At 42.3% G+C, this 21,829-nt stretch overlaps 1 protein-coding gene across 2 annotated transcripts; it reads left to right on the forward strand.

Moving 5' to 3' along the window:
- Positions 1-342: 342 nt before the first annotated feature.
- Positions 343-9,268, forward strand: LOC111954669 (sialomucin core protein 24). Of its 2 annotated transcripts, XM_023974560.3 has the most exons (6): positions 345-555; positions 1,511-1,576; positions 7,537-7,629; positions 8,135-8,251; positions 8,436-8,516; positions 8,726-9,268. In XM_023974560.3, the coding sequence occupies exons 1-6, from the start codon at positions 486-488 to the stop codon at positions 8,899-8,901; spliced, it is 603 nt and encodes a 200-aa protein (XP_023830328.1). In that variant the 5' UTR covers positions 345-485; the 3' UTR covers positions 8,902-9,268. The 2 variants fall into 2 exon arrangements, with proteins under 2 accessions (XP_023830329.1, XP_023830328.1); XM_023974561.3 differs by lacking the exon at positions 8,135-8,251 and having other exon boundaries at positions 343-555.
- Positions 9,269-21,829: the final 12,561 nt, after the last annotated feature.

Consider the following 21,829-nt stretch of genomic DNA (forward strand, 5'->3'; position numbering starts at 1 on the left):
TTCARGTTGTCATGCTGCGTCAAGTGGTTGCTAAACTAATCGTAACGCAAACCATTCTAAAAGTCCGGATATGAGAAACCTGACTGTTTTCGTCGAAAGTACGTAATGTTACGATTACAAAACTATACGATATTCCAGAGAATAAGTTGCGCATCTCATACCTCGGAAATATGTGTAATATTGTACTTTTCGTTCACGTAACTTTTATTTTTTGGGAGCAATCGCCTAAATGACTCCGATCCGCACCTGTGCCAAAATCTACCAGAATGCACCGCGCGGCCAAATGACAACCCTTGGGCAAAAACACAATAGGCGTTAATACAATTCCCATCTCCTCAAAAGTGAGTATCTCTGGTAGAAGGAAGTAGACAGTTAGATAGCAACAGCATCAGACTACCCGTATCCAGCAGAAATCAGTTCTCTCTCGCGACTCTGCATACATCGGGTGGAACGACGAACAAGTTGGGGGAAAATATAAATTAAACATGTACTTAAAACTTGTTTACGTTACATTAGTCCTCGCCTTGGTAACTGCAACAATAGTTGCGAACGTAGGTAAGTTTGCGACCTAGTAAAGCACAGCTTGTTTTTGCGCTCTCTGCGTTAGAAAGCCTGCGAGCTAAGCGCTAGCTCGTATACATAAATGCGCGAGCCGTTTTGAGTGCATATTTATGCCACATGTCGTTCTAGTTGCCCCGAATGTGACAGCAAACTGTTTCTAAAAACGAATTGTGGGAATCATACGTGTTGTCAAGTTTGTTTGTTTTTAATGATAGATGTGTAACGTTAGCCAGCTGAACTAGCCCTCTAGCCTTTATTCAGAATACAAGCGACATAGCCAACGTGGGCTGCTTGATATCGTCATAGCTGCTAGCTTTTAGGACAAAACTACTATAGTCAGCAACCCTGAAATAACAGGCACATATATGTATTTGTTTAATAAGAGTTTTGGGTATTGTCCCTTTCGACAACATAACTTTAGAAGATGGGGGGGTTAGTGAAATGGTCAACTATGCTCTTGTTGGCCAGCTGGCCCTTGCTTGCCTGTCAGCCTTGCGTCACATTTTAATTTATATTGCGTCATTAATCTATAGCTATATTTCACCAAAAATATCACAGGTCAAACTACATAAGTCACACGGACAGAGGGACAATAAATATTAATCTCCGTCATTGGGGCAGCGGGTTTCTCAGTCCCTCTAATTTCCACGCACAGGTGTTTTAAATGTCATAAACTAACGTTAGAGATTGACATGCCCTTTCTCACCTCGTAGGCAGTCATCTACCAGAAATCATAGCTAAGTAAATGTACCACTCCCTGTGACTAACGTACTTACAGTTGATGAGTATCTAAGGTTGTGCCTATTAAGTAAATATCTCCCTGGCAAGTCCAATTTGGTCTATATCCATCAGTTGGGCTAATTCTCTCATTGGTGACAATTCTGGTCAATTACAACAAACCTTTGTATACACTTCTAATTACTTGTATGTTGATTGTTTCCCCTTTCAGATGATGGATGTGCTGAACTCGCTTGTGAATCTTGTGTCGGTGACTGTCAATGGTTGAACTGCACATGTAAGTAGTACCTACCCGTTAAAGCTGGGTGATATATGGACAAAAATCCATATTGTGTTAAATTGCCTGAATTGATGTAATAACATTAATGTGCACCACTGTTTTTTTTAATACACATTATCCTTTAAACTACTGCTACTCGTTTGATGGTTGTAGCCATCAATTGTCCCATTAACAATCACCCATATTAGGAAATGTATTTCATTTCAATCTTCACATTTCTCTAGTGTAGTCTATGAACGATATCRGCAAAATGCCTGCGGTAAGTGGTCGGTATGGCAGTCGATCATTTTCTACACGTGTGCGATATTGTAATAAGGAGGCATACATTTTGACTTTAATGTGTAAGCCCAGGCCTATAATTTCCTGGTCCATGCACTGTATTTTGGGGTTATGATCATTGAACTACCAGACAGTACCAGTCTCTTTCAGGTAGATTGTAAGCCAGTGGAGCCTGCCTTTTGACCAAGTCATTCCAAAGGATCAAGATTTAGCCATTTTGAGGTGCAGGTCAAAAAGGAATTGGACGGGCCTGTCGAGTGGCGCTGTGGTTTAAGGTACTGCATCGCAGTTGCAAGCTGTGCCACTAGAGATCCTGATTGGAGTCCAGGCTCTGTCTCAGCCGGGCATCTACCGGCAGTCCCATGGGGCGGCACACAATTGTCCCGGCCTCGATCGGGTTAGGGGAGGGTTTGGCCGGCAGGGATGTCCTTGTCTCATCGCGCTCTAGCGTCTCCTGTGTTGGGCCGGGCTCGTGCACGGTCGCCAGGTGTACAGTGTTTCCTCCGACACATTGGTGTGGCTGGCTTCCGGGTTAAGCACAGGCATTATGTCAAGAAGCAGTAAGGCTTGGGTGGGTCGTGTTTCAGAGGGCGCATGACTTTCGACCTTCGCCTCTCCTGAGTCCGTACGGGAGTTGCAACGATGAGGCAAGACTGTAAATACCAATTGGATACCARGAAAAAAGGGGTTAAAATACAAAAAGGAATTGGACAAAGGCAGTGAACAGACACGTTTGTGTCCTCCAATTAGTGTCAGCTTAGGACATTTGGCCTAAATCCCTTCCGTACCAGCCATTTAAGAGTAGAGAAATATCTGATGGTCTTTGGACAAGAACACTTTTCTATGTAGTAATCTCATTATGATAATGGGAGTGCCGGTCAGACTTGAGAAATGTCTTGACTATGCAGGATAGTGTGCGTATGGGATCTCCAATGGGGATGCTTGTTTGTTTTTAGGCTTCGGTCTTTGCTTTGGTCGAATGTGATATATTAAGCTCCTACAGACCTGAGTCATACAGTATGCAGTATAACAGTCTTTATATAGCCAGCCTATTGCTTTGAGGTTGTTCCCTGCTGCTCTGACTGACTCAACCAAACTCTCCTCTCCAACCAACTCTACTCTCACAGTGTGCCTGTTACTGTGGCATTGTAGTCCAAGCCACTGCTTTATCAGAATGTGGAACGGAGAATGGATTTGTTTGCCTGTGGATGTTATCAGCCCAGTAAATGAAGTTTTATTTTATGGYGTTTTCTAAGCCAAGCTCAGATCCTAGCCCATGAGCGCTGCTAAATGATAACAGTGAGCAGCTGTGGTCATACCCCTGTGTGTGTGAGACTCGGAAGAACCCAAGCAAATCTGCTTGTGTTTTTTAATAGGTTCGGCCACTTAAGCTACCAAGGGTTGTGGGATGTTTTTATAAAGAGCCTCTGTCTGTCATGATTTGCATAATTAACATTGCAAACTAATTAGACACTCCTGTAAAATACTGTCTGAGTTGTGGGTGTGGTAAGTTGGCTTATAGTCAAGGTTCCAGGCATACTAGCCTCCTTGATTACTTGGAATGAGGACTGAGCTGGATCAAGGCCCTCGGCGTTTGTGTCACTGTTTGTGTTTGAGAGAGTGAATGTATTTGGGATGCTTTCTGAAAGGCCTCTAGTAGGCCTGAGCAAGTATGACGCCAAACAATGGTGCATAACAGAGCTCCGTGTGTACTACTCGGACACACACACTCCATGTCACTGTGGACCTCGATGAAGACTGTTCCAATCCCAGAGACGGGAGAGGAAGCCGGGTCGAATGTCAGGAAGATGACGAGAGGGAATGAAGGAAAAGGAATAGAGGAATGAGGAAAAAAATGTGTTAGGACTAGGCAGAGATTGTATGCGTTTCAAAATCTAGTTGCGGTGAAAAGCAATCTACAGTGTCGTAACCTAGAGAGATATGAAATATTAGTGTTACCGGTGTGAAATGGCTAGCTTGTTAGCGGGGTGCGCGCTAATAGCGTTTCAATCGGTGACGTCACTCTGAGACCTTGAAGTAGTTTCCCTTGCTCTGCAAGGGCCGTGGCTTTTGTGGAGCGATAGGTAACGATGCTTCGAGGGTGTCAGTTGTTGATGTGTGCAGAGGGTCCCAGGTTCGAGCCCAGGTAGGGGCGAGGAGAGGGACGGAAGCAAAACTGTTGCATTAGGTTACAGTGAACTTCCCGAGATCTCCATACAGAAAGAGTCCAACAGCAATATCCAGGAATTTCACAGGATGAAGGTCAATGTGTAATTCAAATGTTAAATGCTTAGTATATGATTTAACAGTATCATAAATGTAAGGAAAGGTAGTGCTTTATGTCACATGATTTTTGACAAATATAGGAACTTAAAGCATAGGTTTTGATTAAACTCATGTGTTTCCCTTTTATATCTTAATGTATTCACATGAGAAAAAAAGGCTAATTTATTATTGACTTTGTAAAAAGTGCCACAGTTGTCTCCTACAAGAAATGCTCGCTGGTACCCTAGTTTATAGAAAGATCCACTTAAGTAAAAATACTTTCATGTTCATTTTAGGGATATCTATACTTTAGTGTTTTATATTTTTGACAAATTTTACTAAACTACATTCCTAATGAAAACAATGTATGTTTTAATCCATACAATTTTGACACAAGTACTTGTTACATTGGACACTACGGACACTACGCTGACAGACACAGCAAACCTTCTTGCCACAGCTCGCATTGATGTGCCGTCCTGGATGAGCTGCACTACCTGAGCCACTTGTGTGGGTTGTAGACTCCGTCTCATGCTACCACTAGAGTGAAAGCACCGCCAGCATTCAAAAGTGACCAAAACATCAGCCAGGAAGCATAGGAACTGAGAAGTGGTCTGTGGTCACCACCTGCAGAACCACTCCTTTATTGGSGGTGTCTTGCTAACTGCCTATAATTTCCACCTTTTGTCTACTCCATTTGCACAACAGCATGTGAAATTTATTGTCAGTCAGTGTTGCTTCCTAAGTGGACAGTTTAATTTCACAGAAGTGTGATTGACTTGGAGTTACATTGTGTTGTTTAAGTGTTCCCTTTATTTTTTTGAACAGTATATATAGAATTTAAAATGATTTATACTTTTACTTTTGATACTTAAGTATACTTTAGTAGTACTTTACTGGGTGACTCACTGTTGTCATTTTTTATTAAGGTACAGTATCTTTACTTTTACTCAAGTATGAAAATTGGGTATTTTCCCACTGATGCTCCTCCTTTATTTGGGTCATATCTTTGTTGCAAATGACCTGCCGTTACCATGACAACCACCTCAAAATGTAAAGGAACAGTGACAGGAAATAAGTGTGGTATCCGTGTGCTACATCCGTGTGAATGCGCACATCTTATATGGGTCACCTGTGCAACTGAGTGTGGAGATATAGAAAGTATCTGATTTGGGTTCTTAGTAGCGATGGGGGAAAATATTTTGATTTTTTTGTTGTTGAATGTATTGTTTTGACACTTGCAATATTATTTTAGTGCTAGTCTGCTGTACCTGCACCAACTCCAGTATTTTCCCTTCATAGCCTGTTCTAATAGGTTTTTTTTTTAACGTAGGGAGACAATTTGTTTTCAGCACGTATTTTGATCAGACATGGAAATACATTTTCTCATGGCTCTCGTCACTGCAGCAATATTTTTGGATCACTGAATCACAATGAAATCACAGTATCGAATCGCAATACACACAGAATTGTGAGAATTGCAATACATATTGTATCGGCACCTAAGTATCGTGAATATATTGTCTTGGGAGGTCCCTGGCAATTCCCAGCCTTAGTTCTTAGAGTGGCTGTGTTTGGCTCATATTCGCTCCTCTTAGCAGCCACAACGACATAGACAAAATCCTACAGCACCGTGTGTCACACACCAGAACAAACAACTCTCACCACTACTCCAGTCACTCTTACAGACACAGACACACACACACACCAGAACAAACAACTCTCACCACTACTCCAGTCACTCTTACACACACACACACACACACACACCAGAACAAACAACTCTCACCACTACTCCAGTCACTCTTACACACACACACACACACACACACACACACACCAGAACAAACAACTCTCACCACTACTCCAGTCACTCTTACACACACACACACACACACACACACACACACACACCAGAACAAACAACTCTCACCACTACTCCAGTCACTCTTACACACACACACCCGAACAAACAACTCTCACCACTACTCCAGTCACTCTTACACACACACACACACCCGAACTAACATCTCTAACCACACATTAGGTCTTAGGTCTGAACTAATGCTTCTCACAATTCCCCAGCAGATCGCCTATTAGATATGAACTCAGCAAATCCGAAAGCTCAGACTCACTATGGAGGTGGCAGTTCTAAAGTACACTACAGACCCAGCTCACTTAGGCCTAGGTAATAACCCAACTCGCTGTGGCGAGTTAGTCAACCCCACTGTTATTATCAGATTTGTCTTTGGTTTAGGGATTTCATGTGAATAATGCATTGCCGTCAGAGTGACACCATTTTGTTCTGAAGGCTGTATTTTAATGCCGCAGAGCTACATGTGTCAGCTGGTTTAGCTCAGTGGTCTTAAAGGTCTTGATGTAAGAAAAACACAAGGCGCACTTACGCATCGGTATTATGAGCCTTAARGGTTTTTCCTCTAACAAGCGTCCTCTCTGCTCTCTCACTGGATGCCCCTAGCATGATGTCACAATCCTTCTGAAATGTGAGAGTGAGTTCCATCTTTCACAGCTGCCTGTGAGGTAACGGACCCTTCTACCCCCTCCGCCAATAGAATGCCTGCTGGATACACTGATAGTAGTGGGGTCACAGACACTTTGCAAGGGTAGTGGCAACACTCCAAGCTCAGAAAAGGAAGGGTATAAGAGATCACCAAGGTTTCTGTTTGTGTCGATGTTTTGCTATGAGCACCAGCGAGTCAACTTAGCCTAATTGTCTTCACACTGTTTTTATAGTGAGGCCAGACCAGATTGGTCATGTGAGGATCTGTCAACAGAGGTGAATATCAGACACTCATTTTTTCCAGCAGAGAGCTGTCATACATTTTTTGTTTTGGTTCAGTTTTGGCTGTGGTTGTGTTTAGACTCTTAAGATTAAATGAAGACTAACAGGGTTAGTCAGTGTCACTTCTCGTAGCTGATGTCCAGAGCAATGGGTTTTGCTCAGAGGCTAGGATTTCTGGTCCTTTCAAGTCTCTTCCTGTACCTCCACACATCTCACTCTTCTTCTTTTTTTTTCTCTCGCCTTCTCACATGCACACCCTTGGATTAATCAGTAATGGAAAGATTATGCATTGGGAGGGGGAACGGGCTTTGACTCAGGACTTTCCAGGAAGGAGGAGGACTGTGAGAAGGAACACCCATACACACTATAGACTCCTGAGCTGACAACCATCTAATTAAAATCTCACCATGTGCTTATTCATTTGACTGAAAACAAAGATGATCCTTGTGTTTTTAAACTGCTCGTGTTCCATGGGGTGTCAGGTTTAGTGTAAGGAATCTTTTGGAAATTATCACACACACATATTTTCTTGTCTTTGTTGTTTCCTGTAGAGCACACACAATCACATCTTTTATTTGTGCTTGTGTTTTTCTTTTATCCCCCTGCTCAGTTAGAGAAACTCCAACGGTTTCCTGTGTCAACATCACGTCCATAAACGGTCAGAACATGACCGTGGGCACCTGCTCTAATGAAACTTGCTCCGGTAAGGACTAATAACATCACCTGGTTCATTTAAGGGCCTCTCCAGAGGGATTAGATGTTTTGTCATTCCGGTGACTCACTTTGTAAACATGACAAGTCTACCTTCAACGGTAAGTGACTGATCTAGGCATATGTAGAGATTTCATATCTTTGTTCTATGGTCTTAGTTGCTTTGTCTCAACACTCAAATGCTTCCCTTCTTTCCTAATTCCTTTGTCCCTGCCATTCTCCACCCCATGGCTCCTACCTCCCATCCCTCATCCTTCCACTGGTCCAAAAGGATTAAATGGGTGAAAGCTATTTAAATGAATTCACCCTATTACATTCACCAATCTACCCCTGTCAGATCACAAGGGAAGGCACGAAGGAAAGGGAAGGAATCATTTTGGGACTATTCAGACATAGACACCGCCATAACCTGGCGATCTCCTTCTTTCCTGCTTTTTACCCTGTCTATCTCACGGTGTCCGTCGCTTCAATGGGATCTCCACCTGTTGCTACTACAGTTGTAACTGACATCCCTGCCCCAGCCACAATCTCCCACTCTCCTACCACTGCTGTTCCAGTTACCCCTACGGCCAATGCAACTAACAGCAGCACCGCTGAGCCCGAGCCCACCGCAGGTAACCAGCCCAAAGCAGCATCCCGTCTGCTCCCCTAAAATCTGTGTATATTTGCTGTGTGACTTGATTCTTTTGAGGGAGTTTTTGTATGTCAAATTTAAATAAGATGAAATGTTGTTTTTGTATGTCTAGTATATGCATTTAGTGAAATTATACTAAACTGACATCTCACCGCTGGTTACAGCTGACCTGACCACTGTAGTACCAACTTCCCAGCCCGCCACTAACGGCACCTTCCCAGTCTCTGCCGCAACGCAAGCTTCAAGTAAGTTCCCATGCCAGCCCAGTCTGGTATGAAATCAAGAGACTTTTATTTATGGCTGCTTGTAGAGCACCAAGGATTCCATAGAAAGTGTTACTGAATAAAAACTGAATTCCACCTGTGTATTATCAATATGGTTCTATATCCACTTAGCCCTGGCTAGTGGCTCATACAGTGATATAACCAATTTGGCTCTCTCCCTCCTTGTGCAGATGTCAGTGTCACCACCGCATCACCTGTGGGGCCCTCTCCAGCGCCTCATAAGAATTCCACATTTGACGCAGCGAGCTTCATTGGGGGCATAGTGCTGGTCCTGGGCCTGCAGGCCGTGGTCTTCTTCCTCTACAAGTTCTGCAAGTCCAAGGACCGCAACTACCACACCCTCTGAAGAACCCACTCCACCTCCACAATACCTACTCTGGGGCCCACTATGAACACCCTAACCCCTGGCCATTATGATTATCAGTGTTTCCAATCAGTGTTTCTCCCAAAAGCCTAATGCCATTGCGTTACCAACCTGTGGTTTAGGCCTGTAGCTTAAATACACACAAGGTTATAAACTGTACACGCCCACAAGTGCGGCACATCTTTTACTGTACGTAGTTCGCTACACATTTCTCACACCCTGGTGCAGCTGAAGTGAACTCCAGCGCAGTGGCATTTGAGCCTTCAACAGAGGGTTACATCACTATGGATTCCCCGTCTCTCATCCCCTCTTCTCGCTCTCCACCCCACCCTCTCTCTCGTTCACCCTCACCCGACGCCCCTCTTCTCCTAAAGAAAACAGAACAATAAAAAATAAAGCAAGACATAACAAAAAATCATAAGACAATAAACGAAAGATAAGACAAAAAATTGAAAACGAAAAATAAAAAAAAAAGAAAAACGAGAAAAAAGAAAAACTAATAAAACACCCCCCCCCCCGCCCCTTCTCCTGCAGTGAGTCATTGTGGCTATTCTCCTGTGTGCTGACTGGATGAAAGCGGACTTGTTTACTGCATCACTCCCCTGGCCCTTCATCTTAATGTTTTACCTGCCTGGCCTGCCATTAATAGACCCAATAGTCATTTATGTAAACTTTCAATTCCGCTGGTGTATAGTGGGATTGCCACAGTTTTGGAGTACTAGCTTGTTCATGCACTCTGGTAACGCTTTGGAAACACTGTTTGTTGAGGTCCCTCCCCCTTTATTTTTTGGAACTAGATGACATAGCATAGCTTTTTTTCTTGTTTGTCATGGGACAGATCTGGGTAGGTGTTTTCACAACTCCTTTATAAAGAGGTTGTATTCATCTGATGGCAGAGATACCTGTTAAAGTAAGAAGAATAAAAGGAGAACTAAAAGCAAGGTCCATCCTCTAAGCAGGGCTCTACAGTGCGACACATTTACTCACATACAGTGGGGCAAAAAAGTATTTAGTCAGCCACCAATTGTGCATTTCTCCCACTTAAAAAGATGAGAGGCCTGTAATTTTCATCATAGGTACACTTCAACTATGACAGACAAAATGGAGAAGAAAAATCCAGAAAATCACATTGTAGGATTTTTATGAATTTATTTGCAAATTATGGTGGAAAATAAGTATTTGGTCAATAGCAAAAGTTTATCTCATAACCTTGTTATATACCCTTTGTTGGCAATGACAGAGGTCAAACGTTTTCTGTAAGTCTTCACAAGGTTTTCACACACTGTTGCTGGTATTTTGGCCCATTCCTCCATGCATATCTCCTCTAGAGCAGTGATGTTTTGGGGCTGTTGCTGGGCAACACGGATTTCAACTCCCTCCAAAGATTTTCTATGGGGTTGAGATCTGGAGACTGGCTAGGCCACTCCAGGACCTTGAATGCTTCTTACAAAGCCACTCCTTCGTTGCCCGGGCGGTGTGTTTGGGATCATTGTCATGCTGAAAGACCCAGCCACGTTTCATCTTCAATGCCCTTGCTGATGGAAGGAGTTTTCACTCAAAATCTGACGATACATGGCCCCATTCATTCTTTCCTTTACACGGATCAGTCGTCCTGGTCCCTTTGCAGAAAAACAGCCCAAAGCATGATGTTTCCACCCCCATGCTTCACACAGTATGTGTGTTCTTTGGATGCAACTCAGCATTCTTTGTCCTCCAAACACGACGAGTTGAGTTTTTACCAAAAAGTTTATTTTGGTTTCATCTGACCATATGACATTCTCCCAATCTCTTCTGGATCATCCAGATGCTCTCTAGCAAACTTCAGACGGGCCTGGACATGTACTGGCTTAAGCAGGGGACACGTCTGGCACTGCAGGATTTGAGTCAACTGGCGGCGTAGTGTGTTACTGGAGTAGGCTTTGTTACTTTGTCCCAGCTCTCTGCAGGTCATTCACTAGGTCCCTCGTGTGGTTCTGGGATTTTTGCTCACCGTTCTTGTGATAATTTTGACCCCACGGGGTGAGAATTTGCGTGGAGCCCCAGATCGAGGGAGATTATCAGTGGTCTTGTATGTCTTCCATTTCCTAATAATTGCTCCCACAGTTGATTTCTTCAAACCAAGCTGCTTACCTATTGCAGATTCAGTCTTCCCAGCATGGTGCAGGTCTACATTTTTGTTTCTGGTGTCCTTTGACAGCTCTTTGGTCTTGGCCATAGTGGAGTTTGAGTGTGACTGTTTGAGGTTGTGGACAGGTGTCTTTTATACTGATAACAAGTTCAAACAGGTGCCATTAATACAGGTAACGAGTGGAGGACAGAGGAGCCTCTAAAGAAGAAGCTACAGGTCTGTGAGAGCCAGAAATCTTGCTTGTTTGTAGGTGACCAAATACTTATTTTCCACCATAATTTGCAAATAAATTCATTAAAAATCCTACAATGTGATTTTCTGGATTTTTCTTTCTTATTTTGTCTGTCATAGTTGAAGTGTACATATGATGAAAATTACAGGCCTCTCTCATCTTTTTAAGTGGGAGAACTTGCACAATTGGTGGCTGACTAAATACTTTTTTGCCCCACTGTATGCGTGTAAATAGTTTGCTGTGTGAACTGGATTTTGAAAATTTATTTAGGAGCAACGATGCGCGTAGGAAGAATTATGATTCTAGCTTTATTACCTCAAATATTTAGCATTGTGCTACTAAATTTCTTTGTGTGTTTACATTTTTCAACTTAGGCGCACAAAAAAAGTCAGTGTAGAGCTCTGCTTAAGTTAGAATATTATTTATGTAGATGTCCCCATCTTAAGTGGGGGATGAGTTGGGCTCTCTTGGTGTTAAGACACAGTGCTGTGTGTGCGTTTGGCAAACATAACACACTGCCAAAAGAGCAGCTCGATGCAATAAACCCAAGTCAACCCCTAATTTCTACAAAAAAAAWTCTTTACCGACTTCAACCAAACAGATTGCAGTGATGAGTCAGACCACTAGACTGGAGATGACCCCCTTGACCCACCACCTTCCTTTAACAGGAAGGAAATCACAATGAGCCAAGTCTTTAGGACACGGTTGAAGGGGTCTGCAGATAAAATATTATAGTAAATATATGGGAATGATAAATAAGTCAGAAGTATAAATTATTGTGTTGAATGGAGATGGAAGAAGATAAGACGGCATGCACCTTGATGCTGACAGTATTGGAAGCAAAGTGCCTTTAATGTTAAATGTCTGTTACCTAAAGCGGTGGGAATGAGGGAGGATTATGATGATGCTCCTCTTCCTCCTGGCTGAGGCGTGAGTGTCGTGAAGTAAAAGCAGCCTGGACACAGGACAGGAGCAGTATCGTGAGAACAGAACCAGGGTTGGCCTCCGTTCCATTTTAATTCAGCCAATCCAGGTAGTAAACTGAAAGTCCACATTTTCCTCATAGGGAATGATTTACATTTCAGTTGTCTTTATGAATTGACTAAATTGAAATGGAATTGAGCCCAACCCTGAGAACCCTAGTATCCCAGCTGTACTGAAGAGCCTTTTATTATTGAAGAGTAGATAGATACAGTAGTTGCTCCTCGTGGTTTTGGATGGATGGATGAAGACCTATTAGCTATAAATTGATTTAGAATGCCATTGGTTGAAAAGTGTCCCCTATGCAGACTGAATATATTTTGTTTCATTAAATGTAGGGCCTAAGTTCCACACAGCTCCCTAATTGATAGTTCCCCCTCATATTGTACAGACACATTCTAATAACCTGTGTTTTTGAAAATATTTAAGGTGGAAAGGCATTTATAGGTAACTGCCAAAATAAATGAAACACTTGAGTGAATGAGGGATACAGTATATTGAAAGCAGGTGCTTCCACACGTGTGGTTCCTTGGTTAATAAAGCAATTAACATCTCATCTTGATTAGGGTCATGTATTAAAAATGCCCAGTTGCCCATTATTTTGGCGACCATTGCTAGAAGGAAGAGATCTCTGACTTTGAAAGAGGGGTCTCAAAGGAGGTTTAAATGGTGTGTGTCTCACAGGAGGTTGGTGACACCTTAATTGAGGAGGATGGGCTCGTAGTGGCTTGAGCGGAATCGGTATATAGTATCACATACAACTCAAACATGGTTTGATGCCATTCGCGCCGTTCCAGCCATTATTATGTTTGTTTTACTCCATGTGTTGTATGTGTCGAACTGCTTTGCTTTATCTTGGCCAGGTCGCAATTGTAAATGAGAACTTGTTCTCAACTTGCCTACCTGGTGAAATAAATAGTGAGCTGTCCTCCCCTCAGCAGCTGCCACTGGTGTCTCTGTCACCAGATCTCAATCTAGTTGTTCACCAATGAGATTCTGGATCAGGCTGCTGGATCCACCACCATCAACAAAACACCACATTTTTGAAATTATCATGGAAGAATGGTGTCGCATCCCTCCAGTTCCAGATACTTGTACTTCTATGCCTAGGAACATTGAAGCTGTTCTGGCCGCCGCCCTATTAAGACGCTTTATGTTGGTGTTTCCTTTATATTGGCAGTTACCTGCTTAGTTAGTAAACTCATGTTTTCTGGAGTCATGCATAAATTGGACAGAGTTTTGAAAGTGTCAAATAACTGACTTAATAATAGCTGGTCCCTGATCTTAAGTGAATTTTAATGTTGAGACCTTGTCCTTTGCATTTTTGGGAGTTTTCTTTTCTCCTATTGAGGCATCTTAGGGGAGCACTCAATTAAAAAAAATTTTTTTTTTTTTTATATAAATGTAGTGCCGGGTGAGACGGGTGTTGAACTACAGAAAAGCAGTGACTAGGTTTCCCAAGTTTACAGTGCAAACGGTATGTGTCTAGTTCTTTGATTAGCTTGCTGCTAATAGTGTGACGTTTGTCCCCTTTGTACATAGAGCTATCATGTCTTTCAGTTGATTTACCTTAAAGGTTTGAACTTTCAATCATGTAAAGGCAAGATTGAGTATTCTTTGAGTCTTTTCAGTAGCATTCACTTGCAATGGCTTCTCAGTTTTGTTTAGCATTTTTTCCTGCATTAATGCATGTCAAACAAATGGAAATGTAATATTTTCTGTTGAATTATGCTATTGGGGCTTCAGACACTTAAAAGAAAAATAACCACTTGATTCATTTGTCAAACATTTTGGTAGAGAAGAGTATGCCTGAACAATGTGTGTTAAAGTCGAAGTTCTCAGTCTTGGCATGGAAAATGGAGTGCGGCGCTGACAGCTTTGTTTTGTACTTTTTGCCTTCCTGTTGCTGCCAAAAATGTATGAATGTTTGTGAGAACTCTTAGCTCAATATTTTCATAATTCTGAAAAAATATCACTGCTTTGTATGGAACACTCGGTGTAATTTAAAAGTGCACGTGTCTGTCGTTCATTGGCCCTGATTTAATGTATGTTCTTGATCACCTTAGGCTTGCCTTTTTTAAAGATGAATCTGCAGTCACCCGATGGCATTAGGCTACATCCCAAAGACCCCCCCCCCCCCTCCCAACTATGGCAAGTCAGAAGTACAAATCTAGTTTTGCTTTGTCTGCATTCACAGTATGCTGAACATTGAGTCCTCTACACTCACTCACACAAAGGAAAGTTAATGGCCAAAAGGCAGGTGGAGAAGGCAACCGATAAGCATTTGTGAATCCATAGTGCATTCTGAGTGTTACTAAACCATTCTTTCTCCTTTTGCCATGGTCTTAAGGACACAGTGATTTAAAATGTCTGCATGCCGTAGGAACACACAATGTAGCAGTGAGTATTTTCTTTCAGTGTTTGTCACAGGACATTGCCAGTACCCATAGCAACTGATAACAAATATTCTGATACCCTTTTTTTTTTTCTTCAGCTCGGACAAAGTCACACGGCCCCTCTCCATGCACCTTTTCAAGAAAAGTGCCTTACTCAGTTGAACATAAATTAAGATTTGTATTTTTGTCTTAACTMGATAGTACACCCAGTAGATATTAAAGGGACTCCGGACTTCCAGACCCTTGTAAAGATTCAATCAAAGATGCTTTGAGTGGTGAGCAGCTTTAAATGTATTTGTTTTCTCTGTCACACTCGACTTTGGGAGCTTAAACCAGACGGAAGAATGGGTCAGCTGGCCAGATTCACAGGCATGCAAAATATGTCAAATTGTTGCGTTCCATGACTTGTGTTCCATGACTTGGCTACATTCCAACATAATTCAATTTACATTCTTGACCTGAGAATGTAGCTGTCTCTGGACAATGGTGCCCATTAGTATTGTATATCTCAAACCCAGTTTGCTGATGTTTACATGTCTATGGCTCTGGGGGCAGCCACCATTTTCTGTGTGAAGCTCTGAAGCTAGAGCTTTTAAAATTGTTTTTTTTTTTGTTAGTTGCTTTCTAACAATGTCCACGTCACCTTGATCTTAGTCCGGTTAAATAAGAGGTTCTAGGTCTTATGGAATGATTCCTCAGCGTTGCTCTCATGTGCACAAAGATACAGATGAATATGTACACATGCAGTTGCTGTTATATTTAGCCATGATGCCTGCTACTCTGTTTTATGCTTGTTTTATATCCATTTTGCCTGGAATCTTGATTTGCCTTTCTTTTATAGTTTTGCCATTCGATTGAAGATGTTAAATTCAATAAAGTTTGAATATTGTTGAACATGGTCTTTGTGTATTTACTGTTGCTGCAACTTCTATGACGTTTCATAGCAGGGAAATCTTATTCAGAATGCTGTGCAACATGCTGTAAATCACAAACCAAGACCGCTACAATGGGCTCTACATTGTGAAACAGTTTGGTAACCAAGACTTGAGTTTTAACCTCTTATCAGGGAGACAAGGTGGCAGGTCGCCGCAGAAGTCACAGAGTTCAGAGAGTAGCTGCTGGACTAATAAGAAGTGCCAACTGCATTCGGGGCCCCAAAGTGAAGGTGTGGATGTCAGCGACAGTCAAACATAAACACAGATCACTCTTGGCTTGGTGTTCTAGCCACGTGCTGGAGGGGTCAAGTTGCCCATAACTCCTGTAGAGGGGCAAGAGGTTTTTACTGATTTATTCTGCAGCATTGTCTCTCACATAGACATGCACACCTGTCTTGCGCCTAACCAGGGTAGTAGTGGCAAATCCTGTCCAGAAAAATACTATTTTCTGTTTTACCCCTTCTTTCTCTCTATATCTTGTTATGGCTGCAGGGGGCGTATTGAAAAACTGGAAAATATGTGCCCATTTTCAAACGGCCTCTTACTCAATTTTTGCTCGTACAATATGCATATTATTATTACTATTGGATAGAAAACAGTCTCTAATTTCTAAAACCGTTTGAATTATTTCTCTAAGTGGAACAGAACTCTTTTTACAGCCCATTTCCTATCCGGAAGTGAGATTTCCAAAAGCGATGTCTCTCTTCAAGAGCTTGTCTATAAAAGGGCATGTCACTTAGGACTGTAGAAACGCGTCATACGCCTTCCCCTGGGTGTCATGCGGAAGTGAGAGCAGAAATGACTTGATTATCTCGTCCTGGGATTGAACACAACCTCTTGGAGTGAGAGTTGCGCACRTTATGCTTTTTTCTGGGCGCGAAGTAGGACCTGGACTCGGCTCCTGGAAAACCCTCGTTAAAGGTGAATATGTTCTCCGGCTTCGATTTTATTTGATACATGTCACAATATCATCCTAAAGTATGTTTTTTCAATATAGTTTAATTATATTATTGAAATTTATTCTGGACTTTAGACGTGATGCGACGCAAGAATTTTGTCAAGAAGGAGAGGTTAGCGCCGCACGGCCAGTGTGCTTGCTAATTCAAGAGGGAAATCGTTCGTTCTGGATCCAAATAAAGACGGTTCTGAACAAAGGACCCCTTGGAGAACATTCGGATGGAAGATCAACAAAGATAAGGACCCAATTTGGGATGCTTTTTCATATATCTGTCGAGCTGTGCTATCGCTACCGTTTGACTAGAATCAATGCTGCTGTGTGCTAGCTATTGTAGTAAGCTAATATAACGATATATTGTGTTTTCGCTGTAAAACACTTCAAAAATCAGAAATATTGGCTSTKTTCACAAGATCTTTGTCTTTCATTAGCTATCCACCATATATTRTTCTGAAATGTTTTATGATGTGTAATTAGTAGTTGACGTTGGTGTCTGTATTTTCTCTGGCTACTCCCGTGCGATTTCTGACTGTAGCTATGATGGTAGCAGTAATGTAAAACTGATTTATAGCTAAAATATGCACATTTTTTGAACAAAACATAGATTTATTGTGTAACATGTTATAGGACTGTCATCTGAGGTAGTTTTTTCTAGGTTATTTAGGTTGGTTCTAGGTTAGTTAGGTTGGCTTGTGCATGCTACTTGTATCCTACTTGTGCTGTGAAAAATGTCTGTCCTCTTTTTTATTTGGTGGTGAGCTAACATAAATATATGTGGTGTTTTCTCTGTAAAACATTTAAAAAATCGGACATGTTGGCTGGATTSACAAGATGTTTATCTTTCAAATGCTGTATTGGACTTGTTAATGTGTGAAAGTTAAATATTTAAAAAAAATAGATTTTGAATTTCGRGCCCTGCACTTGAGCTGGATGTTTTCATAGGTGTTCCGGTGTCGGGCTGCAGCCATAACAGGATATCGCTCCTCTACTTAGTGCTTACACACACATAACAGGATCTCTACCACTGGCTGTGTATGCAAACAGTGACCTTGATATGACTGGCTTATTGACAGAGTTAATAAGGCTGCATTACCCATAAAGGAACCATACTGATAAATTATATTGGACCAAAGGTGTCACTCTTGCCCCACCCCCTCTCTTTCTCTCACACTCCTTTTTTTCTCAAACATTCAGTTCAAATCAAATTTATTTATATAGCCCTTCTTACATCAGCTGATCTCTCAAAGTGCTGTACAGAAACCCAGCCTAAAACCCCAAACAGCAAGCAATGCAGGTGTAGAAGCACGGTGTCTAGGAAAAACTCCCTAGAAAGGCCAAAACCTAGGAAGAAACCTAGAGAGGAACCAGGCTATGAGGGGTGGCCAGTCTTCTTCTGGCTGTGCCGGGTGGAGATAACAGAACATGGCCAAGATGTTCAAATGTTCATAAATGACCAGCATGGTCAAATAATAATAATCAACAGTAGTTTCGAGGGGCAGCAAGTCAGCCACCTCAGGGGTAAATGTCAGTTGGCTTTCATAGCCGATCATTAAGAGTATCTCTACCGCTCCTGCTGTCTCTAGAGAGTTGAAAACAGCAGGTCTGGGACAGGTAGCACGTCCGGTGAACAGGTCAGGGTTCCATAGCCACATGCAGAACAGTTGAAACTGGAGCAGCAGCACGGCCAGGTGGACTGGGGACAGCAAGGAGTCATCATGCCAGGTAGTCCTGAGGCATGGTCCTAGGACTCAGGTCCTCCGAGAGAGAGAAAGAAAGAGAGAATTAGAAAGAGCATACTTAAATTCACACAGGACACCGGATAAGACAGGAGAAGTACTCCAGATATAACAAACTGACCCTAGCCCACCGACACATAAACTACTGCAGCATAAATACTGGAGGCTGAGACAGGAGGGGTCAGGAGACACTGTGGCCCCATCCGATGATACCCCCGGACAGGGCCAAACAGGAAGGATATAACCCCACCCACTTTGCCAAAGCACAGCCCCCACACCACTAGAGGGATATCTTCAACCACCAACGTACCATCCTGAGACAAGGCCGAGTATAGCCCACAAAGATCAAAGTTCAGTGTCCACTCTCTCAAACTAACAGGATATTTGGTCAGTTCCCAGGGTCACAAGTCCTGCTTACCTGCGTTTTTGAAGGTGTATGTGTGTGTGACTGCACTGTCGCTGTGTTAAAGCCTATTTATGCTTGATCCGTCAATGGGATCGGAGGCTCCTTATGGACGATGTGAAGCAATTGCGAAGCCTCCAGGGGCCAAATTGAGCTCCATACCGCGTTGCCATGCGCCTCCCAAATGTTGTAACAATGCAGATGGCTCCATATTGCTCAGCATTGACAAGTGTGGTTGGCGAGAGGTCCTGAATAAACACAAACTCACTTCCTTGACATCTTCACAACAGCTCTGCGCTGCTCCGACATCTGCCAATGCATCGCCTTTTAGAGGGTTTCACTCTGTTCAGGAGCAGCACTCGAGGCTGGCATTCTTTTCCTTGAGCCAAAGTTACGTGAAAGACGAGGTGTTTTGGACACTGAATACTCTGTCCTTCCTATCTTTCCAAAAATAARAATCTTACGCCCTGCACTTAAAGACAATTTATGCTTCATCTGAAAATGTGGTCGGAGGCTTCGTATGGAGAGTGGGACGCAATTGTGGAGCCTCCGGAGGCAAGCAGAGGCCAAATCGAGCTCCATACTGCATTCCTGTGCACCTCTCAAATTTTGTAACAATGCAGAGGGCTCCGTAGCTCCGCATTGACATGATTGGTTGAAGGTGGGTGGGGGCGGTACGTCCTGTATAAACACAAAATCACTTCCTTGACAACTTCCTTTACAATAGCTCTACTCCGCTAGAGCAAGAATTATGAAAGCCCTGACATCTGCAGAGGCTGCACCGCAGTAAATGCTGAACTGCCACTTTGGATTAACCACGCAGCGCCTTTTAGTGTGCATTGGACATGGATGGTTGGTTAGCCACATGGTTGTTTTATTTTAGTCAAATCCATCTCTAACTTATGACCCCAGATGCCCTTTACAGAAGAAGGGAAAATCTCCCAGTCAGTCTTATCAGTTTCTTGATTACTGATCAACTCACTGTTATAAACTGACTGGGAATTTGTCTTGTGAAATCATTCAAGTCAACATGCTTCACCTTAGTTACTGTTTAGAGATTGTCAGTAACCCAAACAGACAGAAAAAAAGGCCATTATTATTTTTCATGTTTTTATTTTATTATAATTTGAAAAGACCTTGAGTGCCAACTGTCCAGGGACTGTGTTTTGGGACTTTCACACACCCACAACAACATACCTGGCATGTTGTAACAATACAGACATTACTCTGGCCTTCCTCTCTGGCTGCTACTGAAAACCACTCTGCCTTGTCCACTGGCCAGTTTCAGATAGGGCAAGAGAGGGAGGGAGGGAAAGTGAAACCGGGTTAGGAGGTTGAGAGAGTGAGAAGGGGGAGTAAATGAGAGAAAGTAAGGGAGTGGGTAAAGCTGGTGGTGGAAGASGGAACTGGTGAGAGAGATGGAATAATAGAGAGACAGAAGGAAGGAGAGGTAGAGAAAAGCCAGGGCTCATCTGAGCTAACTTGATTTCTGCTCCCAGTGCTAGTCGACAATCTAATAAGGAAGTACGAAACAAAACACTGGATTCAGTACTGCTCTCTTATCCCCTCTCTCTGTGCAAAGTGATGCAGTGAGCTCCGAATCACACAGAAAATAACAGAACCCAGTGATGGCAGAGATATGGAAGTGAATCATACGGCTGGTAAAAACAACGAGTGTCAGCTGAGCCCCTTCTCCCATGACCCGGGGCCCTGTGCAGCCAGTTCAGTTAGGGTTAGAGACCAGACCAGCCAGGTCCCCATTTTCACTTTTTTACAAATTAGATTTTGCTTCTTATGGCTGGGATCCCGTTAACGGGATCGATATGACAACAGTGCAGGGCGCTAAATTCAAAACAACAGAAATCTCATAATTAAAATTCCTCAGACATGTAAAACACAAGTATTTTACACCATTTTAAAGATAAACTTGTTGTTAATCACACCAAAGTGTCCGATTTCAAAAAGGCTTTATGAAGAAAGCAGAACATATCATTATGTTAGGTCAGCACCTATTCACAGAAAAACACAGCCATTTTTTCAGCCAAAGAGAGGAGTCTCAAAAAGCAGAAATAGAGATAAAATAAATCACTAATCTTTGATGATCTTCATCAGATGACACTCATAGGACTTCATGTTACACAATACATGTATGTTTTGTTCGATAAAGTTCATATTTATATCCAAAAATCTCAGTTTACATTGGCGCGTTATGTTCAGTAATGTTTTGCCTCCAAAACATCCGGTGATTTTGCGGAGAGCCACATCAATTTACAGAAATACTCATAATAAACATTGATAAAAGATACAAGTATTATACATGGAACTTTAGATAAACTTCTCCTTAATGCAACCGCTGTGTCAGATTTCAAAAAAACTTTACGGAAAAAGCACACCATGCTATAATCTGAGTACAGCGCTCAGAGCCCAAACAAGCCATGAAGATATCCGCCATGTTGTGGAGTCAACAGATGTCAGAATAGCATTATAAATATTCACTTACCTTTGATGATCTTCATCAGAATGCACTCCCAGGAATCCCAGTTRCACAATAAATGTTTGATTTGTTCCATAAAGTCTATCATTTATGTCCAAATACCTCATTTTTGTTTGCGCGTTCAGTACACAATCCAAACTCACGACGTGCGGGCAAGTCCATGCGAAAGTTCAGACGAAAAGTCATATTACAGTTCTTAGAAACATGTCAAAAGAAGTATAGAATCAATCTTTAGGATGTTTTTAACATAAATCTTCAATAATGTTCCAACCGGAGAATGTCAAGCTAACTCTCTCACATGAACGCGCCTGGTCAGCTGCCAGAGCCCTGACTCAAAGAGCCCTCATTCCCCCCTCCTTCACAGTAGAAGCATCAAACAAGGTTCTAAAGACTGTTGACCTCTAGTGGAAGCCTTAGGAAGTGCAATATGACCAATATCCCACTGTATCTTCGATAGGCAAAGAGTTGAAAACCTACAAACCTCAGATTTCCCACTTCCTGGTTGGATTTTTTCTCAGGTTTTTGCCTGCCATATGAGTTCTGTTATACTCACAGACTTCATTCAAACAGTTTTAGAAACTTCAGAGTGTGTTCTATCCAAATATATCAATATGCATATTAATATGCATATCTTAGCTTCTGGGCCTGAG

The sequence above is a fragment of the Salvelinus sp. IW2-2015 genome, linkage group LG28, assembly GCF_002910315.2.
Source record: "Salvelinus sp. IW2-2015 linkage group LG28, ASM291031v2, whole genome shotgun sequence".
NCBI lineage: Eukaryota > Metazoa > Chordata > Actinopteri > Salmoniformes > Salmonidae > Salvelinus > Salvelinus sp. IW2-2015.